The sequence below is a fragment of the Arvicola amphibius genome, chromosome 8 (genome assembly GCF_903992535.2).
Source record: "Arvicola amphibius chromosome 8, mArvAmp1.2, whole genome shotgun sequence".
In the NCBI taxonomy this organism is placed as follows: domain Eukaryota; kingdom Metazoa; phylum Chordata; class Mammalia; order Rodentia; family Cricetidae; genus Arvicola; species Arvicola amphibius.
Window position 1 is genome coordinate 98,442,238 of NC_052054.1, and position 18,790 is coordinate 98,461,027.

At 43.6% G+C, this 18,790-nt stretch overlaps 1 protein-coding gene across 2 annotated transcripts in view; it reads left to right on the plus strand.

Annotated features, from left to right (window-relative positions):
- The window catches only part of LOC119821466 (high density lipoprotein binding protein), a 77,040-nt gene that overhangs the window by 53,324 nt on the left and 4,926 nt on the right, over positions 1-18,790 (plus strand). For both annotated transcript variants that reach the window (XM_038340508.2, XM_038340507.2), the window contains exons 12-24: positions 5,054-5,193; positions 6,253-6,357; positions 6,806-6,919; positions 8,026-8,112; positions 8,243-8,374; positions 10,401-10,619; positions 12,696-12,917; positions 13,002-13,220; positions 13,739-13,877; positions 15,233-15,387; positions 16,024-16,128; positions 16,358-16,492; positions 17,135-17,278. In XM_038340508.2, the coding sequence (XP_038196436.1) occupies positions 5,054-5,193; positions 6,253-6,357; positions 6,806-6,919; positions 8,026-8,112; positions 8,243-8,374; positions 10,401-10,619; positions 12,696-12,917; positions 13,002-13,220; positions 13,739-13,877; positions 15,233-15,387; positions 16,024-16,128; positions 16,358-16,492; positions 17,135-17,278 (1,916 nt within the window). The remainder of the gene's footprint in view (positions 1-5,053; positions 5,194-6,252; positions 6,358-6,805; positions 6,920-8,025; positions 8,113-8,242; positions 8,375-10,400; positions 10,620-12,695; positions 12,918-13,001; positions 13,221-13,738; positions 13,878-15,232; positions 15,388-16,023; positions 16,129-16,357; positions 16,493-17,134; positions 17,279-18,790) is intronic.

Genomic DNA, 18,790 nt, shown 5'->3' on the forward strand with positions numbered 1-18,790 from the left:
AGTCTGCTTTACTTAGCCCACAGTGTTTGTGGGACTCTAATAGCACCCAAGTTGTCACTCAGGAGTTTTGTTAAGTGAGTAGTAGAGTCATACACTGTCTCAAGATCAGGGTTTGTGTGGTGTTTTTTGTTTGGTTGGTTGGTTTGGTTTGTTTTTTCAGGACAGGGTTTCTCTGTATAACCAACAGTCTTGGCTGTCCTGAAACTCGCTTTGTAGACCCTGCTCCTGCCTTTAAGGCGTGTGCCACTACCACCCAGCCTTCAAGCTCGGGTTTTAATTTGTTGATTGAGATTACAGGAAGAGCACAAGAATGCACTGACCAGCCAGCCAGGCGTGGTGGCGCACACCTTTAATCCCAGCAGAGGCAGGTGGACCTCTGTTGAGTTCAAGGCCAGCCTGGTCTATAAGAGCTAGTTCCAGGACAGGCTCCAAAGCTACAGAGAAACCTTAGTAATGTGTTAAAAAGTGAGACACACACACACACACACACACACACACCCCAAAGATTGATAGGTTGAGTGATAGAAATTAAATCTAGGCCCTTGAAAGTACTAGGCCAAAGAATCCTCTACCCCCAGATAGGATATCTATATAGCCTAATTGAATTCGTGATCTTTGGGATTATAGTGTATGTCACCACTCAGGTCCTTTTTTTATCCATCTTTTCTGTATGACTGTACTCATAACACATGTTTGCGTATTCTTGAAACAACTCCATGCTACAGGGGTTCAACAAATCCTTTTGCATTTCATTTTGACTTGGACCCATTCATTATGTTTTTGTTGCTTGTAAATATAAGCCTCTCTGCTCCAGTGATGGGTGAATGATGCATTGTAGGAGGAGCTGCAGGCTGCTTCCCGCCACCTGGCTTCCATCCATTTAAACACTGCCTGGCGCGTTATCTGTAGCCTCTTATTGGCTAACTCTCACATCTTGACTAACCCATTTCTAATAATGTGTGTAGCAACACGAGGTGGTGTGGTTTACCAGGAGAGATCTTAACCTGCCTCTGTCTCGGAGAGGAGAGGCATGGCCATGGCGTCTGCCTGAGGCGTCTCCTGACTCTGCTTTCTTTCTCCCACAATTCTGTCTACTCCGCCTACCTAATTTTCTGTCCTATTAAAGGGCCAAGGCAGTTTCTTTATTAACCAATGAAAGTAACACATGGACAGATGACCCTCCTCCATCATTTCCCCTTTTTTTTTGTTTAAACAAAAAAGAAAGGCTTTAACTTTAACATAGTAAAATTACATATAACAAAACAGTTATCAAACAATTACAGTTACAATACTTATATCTACTTTATCTTTTATCATAACTAAGGAAAACTATAACTACTTATTCTTCAACTCCATCAAAGACTCCAGAAGGATATAATACTACCTAAGTAAACAAGAAGTAAGCAACTTCCAACACTCTAGAAATGACAGAGACATCTCACTGCCTGTACAGTTACCCAAAGTTCCTCTGTACAGTTGGGGCATCCATCTTTGGCCTACAGGCCCATAGGATCCAGCAGACATTTCCATGAAGCAGGAAATTCCAAAGACAGTTCATTCACTTTCTGCTGTGTTCTGCAGAATGTCTCGCAGACTCTTTTGAATCAGGAACCCCGAAAGAACATCTCACCTTTAGGCAAGTTCAGCAGTCCTCTTTCTGTGGATTCTTTGTGTCCAGTTTATGCAATAGTCCAGGCAAGACCAGTTTCTTGCCCAAATGGTTGTCAAACTCCATAAAAAGCCTCCTCAATGCCCATCTTCCTCTTGAAGTAGATTGGTGCTGCCAGGAGCAGATGTGTCTCATTGTCATGAAAAACCCTAAGTTATTAAAACATTAAATGCCATATTCTTCAGTCTTTGAAAGATATGAAGAATGTCTAACTGAAATATATCTCTGTATATCTAGAAAATCTAACTGACTACAAGCTTTACTATTATCAATGATTATCCATTAGCAAACTATATTTCCTAATTTTCCTTTTTTTTTCTTTTTTTTTTTTTTTTTTTTTTTTTTTGGTTTTTCGAGACAGGGTTTCTCTGCAGCTTTTTTAGAGCCTGTCCTGGAACTAGCTCTTGTAGACCAGGCTGGCCTCGAACTCACAGAGATCCATCTGCCTCTGCCTCCCGAGTGCTGGGATTAAAGGCGTGCGCCACCACCGCCCGGCTCTAATTATACATTTTTAAATGAACTATACAATCACAATACCTTAATCAAGATCAGAAATATACATATAACAAAATTGACCTTAAAATCCATACCAATGAAAATTATTCATATCTATATCATATATCCCCCTTTAAATGTAAAAGATCATTTATAAACAATATTTGGAATATGGACATAGTTATCTCTCCAAACTTCTTCCTGCTGTATGGGGGCGCTGTTAATTAGGTCTTTCATGGTATAACCTCTGCTAGTTTCATCTCGGTTTCCAGATAAGCAAAATAATTTTTTGAGGGTGTTCCCAGCAACCTTTCAGGAGGGCGTGGTCTATCATACCATATTGGGATAGAAGCAATCCACAGGGTCTCATCCTCTGTGAAAACAAAAGAAGAAACTCTTTTCCAAAAGCATGATATCCTTAGATCCAAATTCTGAAATCAAGATACCTTTAGAACATATATGCAGGTTTGGCTTGGCAGCCCATTTAATGAAATGTCTTTTTGTACTTAGCTTCTTTACAGTCAAAAATTTTAAAGAAAACACAACAAAATACATAATCTAGACCCTCTGAATTTTTCGTTTATACCTGGCTTATTTTTACTCTGTCACTTTACTTTATTCTGTCTCTTTAAAGACTTTACCGCTTTTTTTTAAGGCATTAACTTTATTTTCTATATTCTTTTTCGTCTCTCTCCCAAGCCTACATACACTCATCCAACATTGTGACCCATTTAAAGGTCTTTTATGTCTGAATCTGTCCTATTGTGAATCTGTAATTCTTTACTATCCAGGATCACTTCTTAAAATGCTAAGCGTTTCTTAAAACTTAAGTTGCATCATGTAGAGGTAATACGGTACCGTTTCCTGCCAGTCTAAACCTTAACTGCACTGTTATTATGGTAATTATGATAGTTCCTGCCTGAGACCAGTACAGTTCAGCATGGCAGAGCCTCTCCGCTTGTGCCTCTCATGGTGGAACTGCTTGTGCCTCTGAGCCATAGCACGCAATGACCCCCTTTTAGGCACACAGTGAGTCTAGTTGCCATCAACCAAATTGTAACACTTTACACCAAATGCTCCATTCAAAGACTCTGTCTCCCGCAGGAGCCAGACAGAGATGGCAATGGCAGCACAGCCCAGAAACTGGTATTTCAAAACCGCCACTTTTTAGTAGATCTGATCCCGCAGTCTACCCAGGCAGGAAGAGCTGACCCACAGGCATGGTCTCAGCTACTTTGTTCCCGACTCCTAGTGGGCCCAGAAGTGCTCCATAGCCAGAGTTTGCACCAGCGGCAGGGCCCAGGAAGCTGCGTTTTAAAATGGCTGGCACGGCTTTTTTTTTCTGCCACTATTGCTGAATCAGGAAATCTCTATACAGCACGCCCTAGCAAACAGCAAAAACGCTGTGTTAAACTCTCAGGTTTTTAAGTGGATTTAGTCCATCACGTGGGCGCCAATTGAAGAAGGAGCTGCAGGCCTGCTTTTTGTCCCTCCCAGCTCCTGGCCGCCGGCTTCGGAAACTGTATTCATTTAAACACTGCCTGTCTCATTAGTTCCAGCTAATTCTCATATCTTGCTTTAACCCATATTTAGTAATTTGTGTAGCACCACGAGGGGTGGCTTACCAGAAGAGATCTTAACATGACTCTGTCTCGGAGAGGAGAGGCATGGCGTCTGCCTGAGGCATCTGCCTGACTCTGCTTTCTTTCTCCCACAATTCTGTTCTGTCTACTCCGCCTACCTAATTTTCTGCCCTATTAAAGGGCCAAGGCAGTTTATTAACCAATGAAAGTAGCACATGGACAGATGACCCTCCTCCCTCAATGCATTCTCTTTGGTAGTTTCGATTCTGTGCCATTTTCATGACTGTGATAATTCCCCAGCTGAATGACCTCAGTTGGCACTTATTTCACATGCAGCTTGAACCTTGTATGTGCATACCAGGAACTTGCTTTTATGGTTTTGCTTTTTGTTTTAGTTGACTGTAGAGTTTACAATAGATTGATTTTTCCTTAATAGGAGTCATAGAACTGTAGCATGGTCAAAAAACTATAGTCTACCAGTTAGAAACCTTCATTTTCTTCTATATTCTGAAATCTGCTACTTATTTCCCCAACCCACCCCATCTCTTATTCTTGAATTTAACCTGGAACAGCTGGTCACATCAGTCCCTGCCAGATTACTTTCTCTGATTATATGCTGTCTGTGGAGCCCATCTTGGGCTTTGGTTTTTCTGACTATACAGTGGACAGGTCTTGAATGGGGTTACCATGTTCTGTCCAGAGAACGATGGAAGATTTTTGCAAATTTTGCCGAACAACTCTTTTTGCTAAAGGTGTAGTCTCCTAGTATATGAAGGACCCCAAATTAAATGGCCCTAGTGTGGTGGTACACTCAGGAGACAGAGGTGGAAGCCAGCCAGGGCTATTTAATGAGACTCTGACTTTGCCAGGGCAAATCAGGTCCGTTCAGTGGCTATGTCCTTATTTAAAAAATGTAATTTGCTACCTGAATTGTAGTTTCCAAAATTACTTGCATATTAGTAGTAACTGTGATAATTTAGATAGTCTAAGATCATATGTATACTCAAGACCAGCTATGTTTCATACTAATTAACACCGGTCATAATTAATTTGAAGCTCTTATGACAGTTGCAGCATCTATTCAAGGCTGGAAGACAATGCCCTAGAAACTTTGCTATCTGATAGAGAGCTCAACCAGGTTTTTTGTGGTTTTGCTTTTGTTTTGTTTTGACACTGCAAATTTTAATTGATGGGAATGACTCATTAGCATATTGAAGCTTGATCCTTATCCCCTTGGTTGTTGGTCATTAGTAGGCCACCATACCTTTTGTGTTGAAGATGTGTTTGTATTTCTTTTTATCCTAAGTCAACAGAATCAAAGACCAGTACAAGGTGTCTGTGCGCATCCCGCCTGACAGCGAGAAGAGTAACCTGATCCGGATTGAGGGAGATCCACAGGGTGTGCAGCAGGCCAAGCGGGAGCTGCTGGAGCTCGCCTCTCGGATGGTAAGCCAAGCATCCAGACCATGCCCAAGAGGTGCTGGCTTGTGCCTGTTGGCTGCCACTAAGGAAAAGTATTGTTGGTCCTAGAGCCATGCTCTGCTGTCCTCCCCAGATCACCAGCAAGGCTTGTGTCTCTTGACTCCTAAGTGTTAGAGAACAGAGGTCCCATGTGCCTGGCTGTCGTTTCTAAACTTGAATGTCACTACAGTGTCACTCCCTGTGGGCCTGAGACATCCAGTGATGAGGATCATGCAAGTTACTGGCTTGATAAAGACCTGTCAACTATGTCTTACTGTGTGTTGGTCCCAGTTCATGTTCTTATCCTAGTTCCCACACTCAGAACCTCAAATTTGGAAGAAACGTTTTATGGGGAGTGGTTCTTTATTTCCTGTAGCCCACGGTGAATGCTAGCCTTTGGCTTTCCTCTGACATCCCTGGGCTCAGTCTCCAGGCCAGGGTCTGCTGTTGGCATCCTTGCCTCTTGCCTTGTGAACCTTGCCGTGGAGTGTGTTCTGCCTATTCTTAAATCACTGTCATCAGATCCTCCAGAATTCTTGAAAATGTTTTATAGGCTGACGGTGTTTGTCCTGTATTCCATCACTGCCTGCTGTTCTTTCTTGTGGGCAGTAGAGGACATTGAGACTGGTGTGGATTCAGTGACCTGTGATAAGGCATTCTTTCCTAATTATCCATGTAGGGTATGTGGTCCAAGTCCTGCTATGTGGGATGTTGTAGTGTGGTGTAGTGTAGTGTAGTGTAGTTGTTGTGGTGGAAACACGTGCTTCAGGCTCAGTTTAGGGATTAGTGTTACTGTGACTGCACTCAGGGCTGAAGGGCCAGCCCTGCGGTACATTCTTTAACTGTACTGTTTAGGAAGATAGCTCACCAGCAGCATAACATAATTTGAAAGATTAAGCAGGTATCCTGGAATAGGCACCCCTGGAGACATGTTGTTTCTGGAGGCTGCTGCAGACAGCTACCCGGGCACCACCTCATGGTTTTTGAGATGTTAGTAGTAGCCTCTTGTGATTAATGGCTTTGTCCACTTTAATTATATTTTAGGAAAATGAGCGTACCAAGGATCTAATCATTGAGCAAAGATTTCATCGCACAATCATTGGGCAGAAAGGTGAACGGATTCGTGAAATTCGTGACAAATTCCCAGAGGTAAATCTTTCCCCAAAGCACTCTCCCTTCTTTTTCACCTTCTGTTTTTGTTTTGATTTTTGTTTGTTTGCTTTTGTTTTCTTGTTATTTGAGAATCAAACCGCCAGGGCCTTGTGCAGTCAACTGAACTACACTGCCAACCCCAAAAGCATTCTCCGACTTCTAGGAGTGATAATGATTTTCACTTCAGGACTAGTCACTGTTTCACTTTAAAAACATTAGACACTCATAGGCACACGTGCCACAGTGGACATCTAGTTTAAAAACATAGACACTCATAGGCACACGTGCCACAGTGGATATCTAGTTTGAGGTCAGGGAACAACTTTCAGGAGTTAGTTCTCTTCTATGAGTTCTGAACTCAGCCTTGGTGGCAAGCACCCATCTTGCTGTCACCAAAGTTTAGTATTACCATAATTGTACACTGTCCCCTGATGGTTTGTTTTAGGTTATCATCAACTTTCCAGATCCAGCACAAAAAAGTGATATTGTGCAACTCAGAGGCCCCAAGAATGAGGTGGAAAAATGCACTAAGTACATGCAGAAGATGGTTGCGGACCTGGTAGGTGACTTTATGCACCCTCTGGGGTTGGGGAGCAGGGCTTTCACAGTCCCTGCAGGAGTTCTGCCTTTAGGGGTGGTCTGCTGCGTCGGGCTTGGAACAAAGTGGTGGTAGCACCTCTCCCAGTGCCCAGTGTTTAGTTTTCACTGTCGGAAATTATCAGCTTGTTTGTGCTGGAATTAAAGTGGAAGATGCCAGTTTTCCATATCTCCCTTTATTTTTCTTGAGGGGATCTTCAAATACTCAGAGGACCTGTCCCCATCTTGTAAAGAAAGAGAGATAACATAGGTAAAGAAGGAGTAATTAACTGAATTAACTGCTACCTCAAAAATTGAACTGGAAAGGGAGCTATAATTGAACCTATCTGTAATCCTAGCTTTCAGAAGCAGAGTCAGGAGGATCTTGAATTCAAGGCCATACTGGCTACATATTAAGAACCTGAGTCCAAAATGAGAGGGGGAAAAAAAAATTAGGGGACCTGGAGGGATGGCTCAGTGTTAAGAACACTGAGCTCTTCCAGAGGACCCAGGTTCAATTCCCAGCACCACATGGCAGCTCACAACTGTCTGTAATTCCAGTTCCGGGGACCTGACACCTATGGCAAAACACTAATGCACATAAAATGAAAATAAGTAAATTAAAAATAATAATAATTGTAAAAATACAATAAGCTGAAAGATTAAGAAAGTGTGAAAAGGGGATTGATGGTCACATGGGGGGGTCCATTTTAGTTTCTGTCTCTCCTGAGTTACCACTGAACTATTGCCATGATGCTACTAGGTGCTATGCTTCGTAGGGTACCAGGGCTGACAAGTCTTTACATCAATTGTTGCTGAAGCTGTATAGACAGACTTGTTTGTATTTATGTTGAAGAGCTACAGTCTTTGGACTGCCACTTTATAAAGGGACTTTCTGTAAATTGATATGCCAAGTTAATTGGATGGGGAACAGTTTATCTAATTTTTCCTTAAGTAGGTGGTGGGGGAGTAGGCAGTTTCTGTTTGCCAACAGTATGTACTTGAGTTCATGTAGCTTTGAGGGATAAATAGGAGACTTCATCCTCTGTCTGGCATGAATAGTTATTGTGTCATTCTCTTGTCTTTAAGGTGGAAAATAGCTATTCAATTTCTGTGCCCATCTTCAAACAGTTTCACAAGAATATCATTGGGAAAGGAGGCGCGAACATTAAAAAGGTGATCAGTTCATCTTGCCCAGCCCTAAAACTTTTGTGGATTAAAAGGAAGAACTGACCTTCCTTCCCAGCCCTGTGCTCAAGTGTGTCTACTGTAGGAAAACTGTTTATCTTATGTATATCTCCTTTAGATTCGTGAAGAAAGCAACACCAAGATTGACCTTCCTGCAGAGAACAGCAACTCTGAGACCATTGTTATCACTGGCAAGAGAGCCAACTGTGAAGCTGCCCGGAGCCGAATTCTGTCTATCCAGAAAGACCTGGTAATGGGAGATGTTTCTTGGTGGAACTTCTTATCCATTTCCTATGTTGTAAAATCTGGGCTCAGCTTTAAACCTGGAAAATGTTCATCATGTGATCAGCAGCTCTCTACTTCTGCTTCTTAATTCTTATTTACTTGGCAGTACAACAATGATGCCATTTGTCCTTGTGTTTGGCCCAGTGCTACTTGAGTAGATTTGGTTTTTTGAGACAACTTTCTCTATCTAGCCCTGGCTGTCTTGGAATTCACTTGGTAGACCAGGCTGGCTTCAAACTAAGAGATCCGCCTGCCTCTGCCTCCAGAGTGCTGGGATTAAAGGTGTGCCAACATCACCACCACCCTGCATAGACATTTCCCTTTTGTTAATTTTTATGCCACTTGAATATCATTTCCGGAGCTGGAGAGATGGCTCAATGGATAAAGTACTCACTCAGCAAACTTGAGGACATGAATCATGGTAGTATCCGTCTGTGATTGCAGTGTGTGGACATACATGGATATGGGAACTGAAGACAAGAGAATCCCCAGAATCTGATAGACTAGCGAACTTAACATATGTAGTAGGTAAAAAGAGGAGGCCCTGTCTCACACAAGGGGGAAGATGAGGATGATACACCCAAGATTGTTCTCAGACACATACACAAGGATTTTAAAAAGGAAGGCAAACTATATCTCAAAGTGCCCACTGAATTTTGTTTAGCTTTTTAAAAATTAACATGCTATAAGTTAAAAATGTTTTCATTGTGCAGTTTGGTAATCTTGGTATGTATACACTCCTGGAATCATCGTATTGTGTGACTTCTCCTAGAGAGACCTAAGTGAATATCTTTTCCTACTAGATAGGGCACGAACAACACATCAAAGTAACCAATACACCAAAGTCCAATTTGGTAACCCAGTGAGTTTATTGGTCATTTTACAAAACATAGATGAGAGGTTACTTACAGCTACATGGGTGACCTCTTGTGAGAGCATATCCCTGAACCTCAATGTACCACTTGGAGACATCTGAGACAGTTAGAAACTTCCTCTCTCTGCAATTATTACTTCATGTATAACTGTAGGGAGGAGCTTTGTGGATCTTGTAAGTTTCAAGACCTTTCCAAGACTTTGGAGGGTTTTTCAATTCCTGAACTTTATAAACTTAATTTATTTGCTGAGACTGGAGCCTTCTCCAGGAGAGAACTTGTTTTTGTTTGTAGACTGGGTCTGACTACTTAGCCTTGCTTGGCCTGAAACTCAACAGAGATCCACCTGCCTCTACTTGGGACAAAAGTTATGTGACACTACACCCAGCCTAGAGAGATTAATTTGGAAATCATTAGACAGCACTTCCCCATAAGTCAAATTAGTGTCTAATTATTGTTGCATGCTTTCATATACTTTTGAACTTTAAGTTACTAGGAAACCATTTACTCCTTTTGGGTTGTTAGACAATATCATACCTGACTGTATCTAGTTTATGTCCAAGTACCTTCTGCTGAGGTTAGACGCAATGACTGGGATACAAGCACCTTCCCTTCCTTCTCTGCCCAGGGTAATGTGTATATAGACCAGTAGTTGAGTGGCCTCTATTTCTCAGGTTTTTTATCCATGCTTCCCCCTTTAGACTCTGGTCTGTGTAGTCAAACAGCCTCATCCCTGGCTGATAGCTGTTTCCTCACTTCTTGTGACTCAGCTTGCCTGTTTCTCATCACCAGTATCTTTAAAATACTTTTCTGGGTAGAGTAGATTCAGTCTTTATTTCATCTTGATCAAAATCTGAACCTTGGTTTTAATAAGAAAATTTGTCTCAGGACATATTCATCTGCCAGCCACCTGCAGAATTGACTAAAGCAACAAGTCCAGCATTGCACAGTCTAAAGTCATGGCTTTCCTATCATGCTCTTTATGCCTTCCTGCTGGCCTACACCCAGCACGCCATCCTGTTTCTTCAAACATCCTCAAGCTGGAGCTGCATTCTTTTCTTGTGGGCTTTTCTCACCACACAAATTGTAACTTCCTCTTAATGTTGTATTTGATTTCAGGCCAACATAGCTGAGGTGGAAGTCTCAATCCCTGCCAAACTTCACAACTCTCTCATTGGCACAAAGGGCCGTCTGATCCGCTCCATCATGGAGGAATGTGGTGGAGTCCACATCCACTTTCCTGTGGAGGGTTCTGGAAGTGACACGGTTGTCATCAGGGGTCCTTCCTCAGATGTAGAGAAGGCCAAGAAGCAGCTCCTGCATCTGGCTGAGGAGAAGGTGAGTCATTGCTAACGCTCCCTTTGTCAGTCTGGAAAGTCTTAAGTGTTCTTCCCTTGTGGCAAGTCAGAAAACAACTTGTGTATACAAATGTCCACACCTACGAGATTAGAAGGTAGGTACTTTGAGTCTCTAAGGTGGTGGGCTAAGGGGAAGCAGTTAACATTTCAGAATGGATTAAAATATGATTTACCATAGAATGCAAAGTTCTTATATCTGTAGTTCTGAGATTTGACCAAGACAGTACTCTAACCTCCACTGCCATCAATTTATTAACTACCACCTTCTTTTTCCAAAGACTCTCCATTAGTCCTTCTGTCAATCCCCCAGGGGCTGGTGTGGTGGTACATGCCTTTAATTTCAGCAGTCTGAAGGCAGAGGCAGATACATCTCTAACTTCCAGGCCAATAAGGGGTACATAGTGAGAGCTGTCTCAGAAAAACTATGCAAACAAAATCTCGTAGGTCTGAATATAGACCTTTCTACTTGGACAGAACCACAGGTTCGGGATGGCCAACCTTACAGGCCGGCATGTCAGCTGATGGTGACTCCTTCCTTCAAGTGTAGTTTCTCTTAATTTTTTAATTATCGAGGTGAGGAGCAGAATAGGGATAGCTTGGTGGTTAAGTACTGATGGACTAGGGACGTGGCTTACCACAAACCATTAGGATTGGAGTTTGGTTTCTCAGAACCCGTATAAAAGCAAGATGGGTATGGTAGCCCATCTATATCCTAATTCTTGGGCAGCAGAGCAAGATGGCTAGTCACAGGCTGCAGAGATGGCTCAGAGGTTAAGAGCACTGACTGCTCTTCCAGAGGTCCAGAGTTCAATTCCCAGCAAACACATGGTGGCTCATAATCATCTGTAATGATCTGGTGGCTTCTGGCCTGCAGGCATAATATAAAGTAGAGGGTAACTAAAGAAAACACTCAGTGTTGAGCCTACAAACACACACACTCTAAAAAAAATTTTTTTTAATTAAAATTTGCTTGAGCTAGCCAGGCGGAGGTGACGCATGTCTTAACCCCAGCATTTGGGAGGCAGATGCAGGCAGATCACAGTGTGTTCAAGGCCAAGCCTGGTCTACAAAGTTAGTTCTAGGAAAAAAAAAAAAATGCTTGGACTGTTCTGATCTTTTGTTTTTCTACATGGACTCAACTATTATTATCTCTGCTTTTAGTGATACTATAAATAGATATTTTTAATTTTCTGTGGTTGACATGTAGAAATATATTTATTATTTATACTAAATATATATCAATTCTCATAATATCTTGGCACATTTCTGTCTTGTATGTAAAATTCACAGGTCTGTGAGTAGGCACATTAGTTCTTAAATAATGTTGATTATGAACATTTTTATCCAAGGAGTAATTAATTTTTATGGTAATATTTGGTGAAGTCTTCTTCCTCATATTCTTCATGCTGTGGGCCAGGTGGCATATCCAAAGGCAGGCAGGCTGTATTCTGCCAGACACACACCTGTAAAGAGATCACAAGGTCCAGCTTTTGTTGTGCCCTGCTTTGTTGGTGAAAAACAAGGGCTTTGGGCTACCGTGAGTTGAGGGCCATGTCTCTGCTGTGGCCTTTATTGCTGGTGGTTCTCCAGGCTTGAGCTGGTGAGTTGCTGTTGTGTACTGGCTAGTCTGTGGTGCTGGGAAGAAACAGGGCTGACCTTTGGAATAGTTGATGTGTGTTTGATCTGGAAGAATATGAAAAAGTGGGCGAGCCATGGCCCAGTAAACCCTGCTCTCCTGAGGGCTTGCACTGCCTGTTTGCCACCACACATAGCACGCCTCTAGTGGGTAACAAATGGCTTGAAGAAGTTTAGTCATTGCTGATAAATAATAGGACCAGAGTTATTTCTGTATTTTTCTGATGGCTGTGGAGTAAAATGACTGTCTAGGTGTTCTTGTGTGAGGTGTAAGATGTGATAATTCTATTGGGTGTGGGGTGTTAATAAAACACAGGACACTGCAAATGCATAAGGAAAGGCCACCCTACTTCTCAGATCTCGTATACTGTGGCCCAGGCAGGCTGTGAGGGGCAAACATACATGAAGTTTATTTCTGCAGCAAACCAAGAGTTTTACCGTGGACATCCGAGCCAAACCAGAATATCACAAATTCCTCATTGGCAAAGGGGGAGGTAAAATCCGAAAGGTGCGTGACAGTACTGGAGCCCGCATCATATTCCCAGCTGCTGAGGATAAGGACCAGGACCTGATCACAATCATAGGAAAAGAGGATGCTGTCCGTGAGGCCCAGAAGGAGCTGGAAGCACTAATCCAGAACCTGGTAAGTTTCAGGCCTTAGCTGTCAGTGCTGCTCATGCTTTGGTAGGGGAGGGTAGGTCTTCTTCAGTTCCTTTCTTTACTACAGGATAATGTGGTTGAAGACTACATGCTGGTGGATCCCAAGCACCACCGCCATTTTGTTATCCGAAGAGGGCAGGTTTTACGAGAGATCGCTGAGGAGTATGGAGGGGTGATGGTCAGCTTCCCACGCTCTGGCACACAGAGTGACAAAGTCACCCTCAAGGGTGCCAAGGACTGTGTGGAGGCAGCCAAAAAGCGCATTCAGGAAATCATTGAAGATCTGGTGAGTACCCGAGGGGCTCTGACTGGACCCTGATCACCTTTGTGTGTCCATGAATCCATAGAGCAGTCATATGAAGTCACCAAGACTGTCCTGAGAGTACCCCCTTCTTCACATGTCTTATAGTCTTCCTTGCAAGGCCTTATGCCCCCTCTGCTAATAGTTAGCCTGGTGCTTCTTTGCTAAGTCCAAGGCTATGTCTGATGTGACTGCCCACCAGCAGACAGTGTCTCATGGGCAGCTTGCTTCAGTGAGGCAAAACTTGTATGTAAAGCAGGTATTATATATTTATATGAGTCTGTGTAATAAAAACTTGCCGTGGGTTGTGGGTATCTTTTTCACTAGAATCCATTGCAGGAGGCCAGCCCCCCTACCCTGTGTACCCCTCCACCCACTCATGCTGGGATCTCTAGGTTCCCTTCATAAAAGGTGGTGTGAACTAGTAGGGAAGATGGGTAGGGAGAATGCTATACAATCAATGACTTGTATTTGACCTTTTTTCGTTCTTGTGTCTACTTCAGGAAGCTCAAGTGACGGTGGAATGTGCTATTCCCCAGAAGTTCCATCGATCTGTCATGGGCCCCAAAGGTTCAAGAATCCAGCAGATCACTAGGGACTACAATGTTCAAATTAAGTTCCCAGATAGAGAGGAGAACCCAGGTGGGTCTACTTAAGCTTAGCTCTGGTGATCATATTGGTGGTGACCATCACTACCCGTGGCGCTGTCAAATGAGTCGATCCTGGTGGTTCTTTCTTGCCTCTTGTTTTGGCACTGGAATGGTGCTCGAATGCTAGCATGGATTTCGGGACCATCCTCCTGGTCTGTAAAAGACAGGACAAGGCCCCTAAAGGGCCAGGAGCTTCCTTTGTCTTACCTAGGAAATTGCTGAGAGTCTAGTTCCACTCTTTTCTAGGACACTATGTGAGTAGTAGAGAGGTGTCTGTTCAGCCGTAAAGAACCCTGTGTGCGCATATGCACACACTCTGCAGATAGATCCTCTCCAAACCTCTTACCTCTGCCCGGGGGCACCATTAAGGTACCCCATATCTCTTCCAGAAAGGCCTTAAGCCTAACAATGCTTGTTACCTTGTTCTACTTGGGTAGTTGGTAATAGGAAACTTTGGTTGAAGACAAGAGTTAAATGTGGTCCATTGCCAACGAAGTGTCATGTATGAACTTTGCCTGCTTTGCGTGTGCGAAACACGGGGTGTGGTCTTTACTACTGATGAGTCCTTGTTGATCTGCATGATCTAGAAACACCCTGCAGCCTGTTATATATTTACTACTGTCATTGGCTTGGTGTCCATGGCATTTGTCCAGTCCATTTTCCTAAGGATGCAGGCCACTTATTAGGAATCTTAGTGCTCTATGGATTTCAAAGCTGAGTAATCTGTTCTCAGCAGTTTAGTGTTGAAACACTTACCAGAGGAAAAACTGCATGGAATAGCATAATGAGCTGTAGTGTGTTTTCTTAGCCATCCCCATCCCCCAATTGTCAATACATTTTCTAACTTTGAGTATGCATTTATACAATTATTTTATCAGTGAGTGTTTCCTAAGAACCTTTGACTTAACCTTGGCATGTTCATCAAGATCATGTCTAGTATCACATAGCTATTACATAATTCATAGTGTGCCTTCAGAGCTACTCTTTCCTAGAATTCCAGTTGATGGCTCTCTCATTATTTGTTTATTCTATTAGCTCACTTTGATGCATGGGTTAATATTATCTGGGTATTTACAAGATAATATTATCTGGGCATTTACACCTTGCTTGTGTCCTAGTGACATGCCCCTTTATTTGGGGGCTTTTCCTTTCTGGCATGAGGAACTATCATGGGCCTATCTTGGCCTCTTCTTTATTGAAACCCTGCCATCCCTGTCCAGAGCTAGGTCACTTGAATTGAATTATACGTACCAGTGTTGGGTACGGACTTCTGCACGCCTGTGACTCACGAGTGTATGTGATTTATACCTCTGCAGTTGTCAACTAGGCTTTTCCCTTTATTCCTAGCTCACAGTGTAGAGCCTTCCATCCAAGAAAACGGAGATGAGGCTGGAGAGGGCAGAGAGACCAAAGAGACTGACCCTGGCTCTCCCAGGAGGTGTGACATCATAATCATCTCTGGCCGGAAAGAGAAATGCGAGGCTGCCAAGGAAGCCCTGGAGGTGTGTTTGCCTCACTCTTTCTCTTCCTTGGTGGTTCAGACTCTGCCCGGGTGGCAACAGACCATAGATCCTATCATTTCAGTCCTAAAAGTACATTTGCTCTATGCCTTTCTTCGCTGCTCACACAGCCCAGGGAGGCCATTTCTTTTCACCAGGACTCAGTCAGTGTTAGGGCCTTGCCTCTTGGGCCATAGCCATGGCATCTGTAAAAGGATCTCGTTAGTAGTGGGTGAATGTGAACTCATCCAGACAATGCCCACATGGCAGTATCTGTTGACTGGTAGTGGTAGGTGTCGTGCAGGAGCAAAGACTGAGGAGTGGTAGACAATACACGTGGGAATAGAGTGCAAATAACTGATCCACCTGTCCAGAAGACTCCCTTGCAACCCACACAGGCTTTGGGAAAGTTGTCACAACCACAGAGACATGTCAGGAGTTGGGCCTTAGTATACTGTGTCTTCCCAGTGGGCCTTGACCTGCTAAATGCTAAAGTATAGGTGCAAGAGTAAATCCTCTCTGCCAGCATTACCTTGGACTGTGCTCCCTGTCCTTTCTTTTCACTGAGCATTGAGATCCATGTAGACTGTTGGTCTGGAGCTCGTGATTTCTACCTAATTTCTACCATTGTCCTTCTAGGCACTGGTTCCAGTCACCATCGAGGTAGAGGTACCCTTTGATCTTCACCGTTATATCATTGGGCAGAAAGGAAGTGGAATCCGCAAGATGATGGATGAGTTTGAGGTAAACCAGTTTACTGGGTGCTATACTATGTGGGGACTGTTATCTGGAGAAAAGCCATGGCCCTCTGAGTGCTCCTGTCTTTCAGTCAACCCATATTGGCTCTGCCTCCATTGTTTTGTTAAGTCAACCACTGTCCTTCCTCCCGGTCTCCCTCAAATTCCCCAAGGCAGGTGAGCATCACTCCCTTTCCATCTTGGTCCTCTAGACATCGCTGACTCTGTTGTGACAGGTGAATATACATGTACCAGCTCCCGAACTGCAGTCAGACATCATCGCCATCACTGGCCTTGCAGCAAATTTGGACAGGGCTAAGACGGGGCTACTGGATCGAGTAAAGGAGCTACAGGCTGAGCAGGAAGATCGGGTGAGCAAGAGCTGCCTGCCTGGGCTGGGGTAGGAAACAGTCTGGTTCAGAGCCTATTTCAGACAGTAGGGCAGGAGGCCAAGCCAGGTGTCATTGCTGTGTTGTCAGAATCTGGTGGTCCTGCTATGAAAAGGTTAAAAGCTCAGTGTTTCCGTTACTCCCCAAATCAAGAGAAATATTTTGATATATCAGCTCCTACAGAAAGTATAGAAGATAGTGCCTCGTCTCAGGGACAAGTAGCTCGCTCCGGTGCCTCTGACGTGCTGTTGGGGAGTTGGGCGTGTAATATCTGGGAACGTGTAATATCACTCTGGGGAACTGGCTTATGTTTTAAAGATCAGGCTGGATTTGGGCAGGGGTGGTAATCCCAGCACTCGGGGGTGGATCTCTGTGAGTTCAAGGCCAACCTTGAAAAACAAACAAATCAGGCTGGAAATGGTACCTGAGTAAAGTGGCTTAGTTTTAAATACTCATGAGCTCTCTGATCAAATACTCATACTCATGAGCTCTCTCTCTCTCTCTCTCTCCCCCCCTCCCCTTTTCTCCCCCTTACCCCATCTCCCCTTCCTGCCCTCTCCCTACCTCTCCCATCCCCTCCTCCCCAACCACCCTGTCCTCTGCCTCATTCTCACTTCATTGTAGGCTTTAAGGAGTTTTAAGCTGAGCGTCACTGTAGACCCCAAATACCATCCCAAAATTATCGGGAGAAAGGGGGCAGTGATTACCCAGATCCGCTTAGAACATGAGGTGAACATCCAGTTTCCTGATAAAGATGATGGGAACCAGGTAAGATGACCATCTAAAAGGTTGTAGCTAGAACACTTGGGCAGGTAGAATCTTGTTGACCCTTGCCTTGACCTGGGTTTTGTTTTGTTTTTGTTGATGATGATGTTTTTAAGACAAGGTCTCTATGTAGCCATGGCTGTCCCGAAACTCAATATATGTAGAATAGGCTAATGTTTTGGGATATTTGATAGCACTGTGAAACTCCAAGACTGTTAATAAAGTTAACCTTGAATCATGGGGCGGAGCCAGTGACTAGTTGTGAAGAATTAGCCTTAGAGAGTATGGAGCACTCAGGAAGATGGTAGAGAGAGGCACAGAAAGGAGCAGGGAGGGACTTAGAGGCTCTTAAGGCCTTTTAGGTTTGGGACGAGTAGAGATATGTTCTCTTGCTGGTCTCCAGCCAAAAAGGAAGGTCAGCTAGTTGCTTCTCAGCTTCTCTGATCTAGCAGGTTTTCACCCCAATATCTGACAGCAGGCTAGCATTGAAATCACATGGATCTGCCTCCTGAGTGCTGGGATTAAAGGTGTGCACTACCATGCCCTACTTGACTTGGGAGTTATATTAGGCAGATTTGTCAAGTAGGAAACAAGTGGATAGGTTAGAGGGACAACGTGTGAGAATCTGACTTCAGCTCAAGCTATGAACCAGGGCTTAGTAATTGTCAGTTTTGTGCTTCTTTGATTATTATCTGGGCTATAGAGCACTTTTAAATTCCCTGTGCCTACTCTGGCACTCCTGACAGCCAAGCCCTGAACCTGAACCTCCAGCTGGTTCCTCCTTGAGCCATCATGCCAACATATGTGCACACTGTGTCTACCAGTGCCAAGACTTTGTGGCCAGGCTCCATTGAACTACTGGAAGCAGAAGGATAAACGCCAGCCCAATCTAGATTCTCTGCATTCCCCATTCCATTAGCCATGGTCCCTAATGAGCTCTATGCAGCCTCCTATTATACATAAAAGAATGAAGGGTCACTCACCTCCTCACTTGGTTCCATCCTGGTGGACACACAGTCCCAGTCCACCTCACCTCCAAGTTTGCTTATTGCCCTCAGCTGTGAGTTCAGTTCTTCCTTCCTTATTATTAGCTACCATGTCCATACTGGGAATTGAACTAGGGCCCTCTGGAAGAGCAGCCAGTGCTCTTAACAGCTCAATTATCTCTACAGCCCTCAATTTGAAGATATTTTTATATTAATATCTCCAAATATATATGTCCCCAAATGGGAGGGGGGAGGCATAGTGAGGACAACGGATTTTATACTGTGTATATATATAAATCATCAAAAAATATATAGTTTGTTGTCCTCACCATGCCTAATCTCCCATCAGATTCCCTGTAATTACTAATATTTTTAGGGGTTGATTCACCATTTTGACTTAACCAATCTGTGAACCTAGTAGGGTAGAGCAGATGCATCTCTTTATATAGGGGCACACATATGCCATAGGGTATGTGTAGAGGTCAGAAGACAACTTGTAGGGTCAGTTTGTTTCCTTCTACTGTGTAGG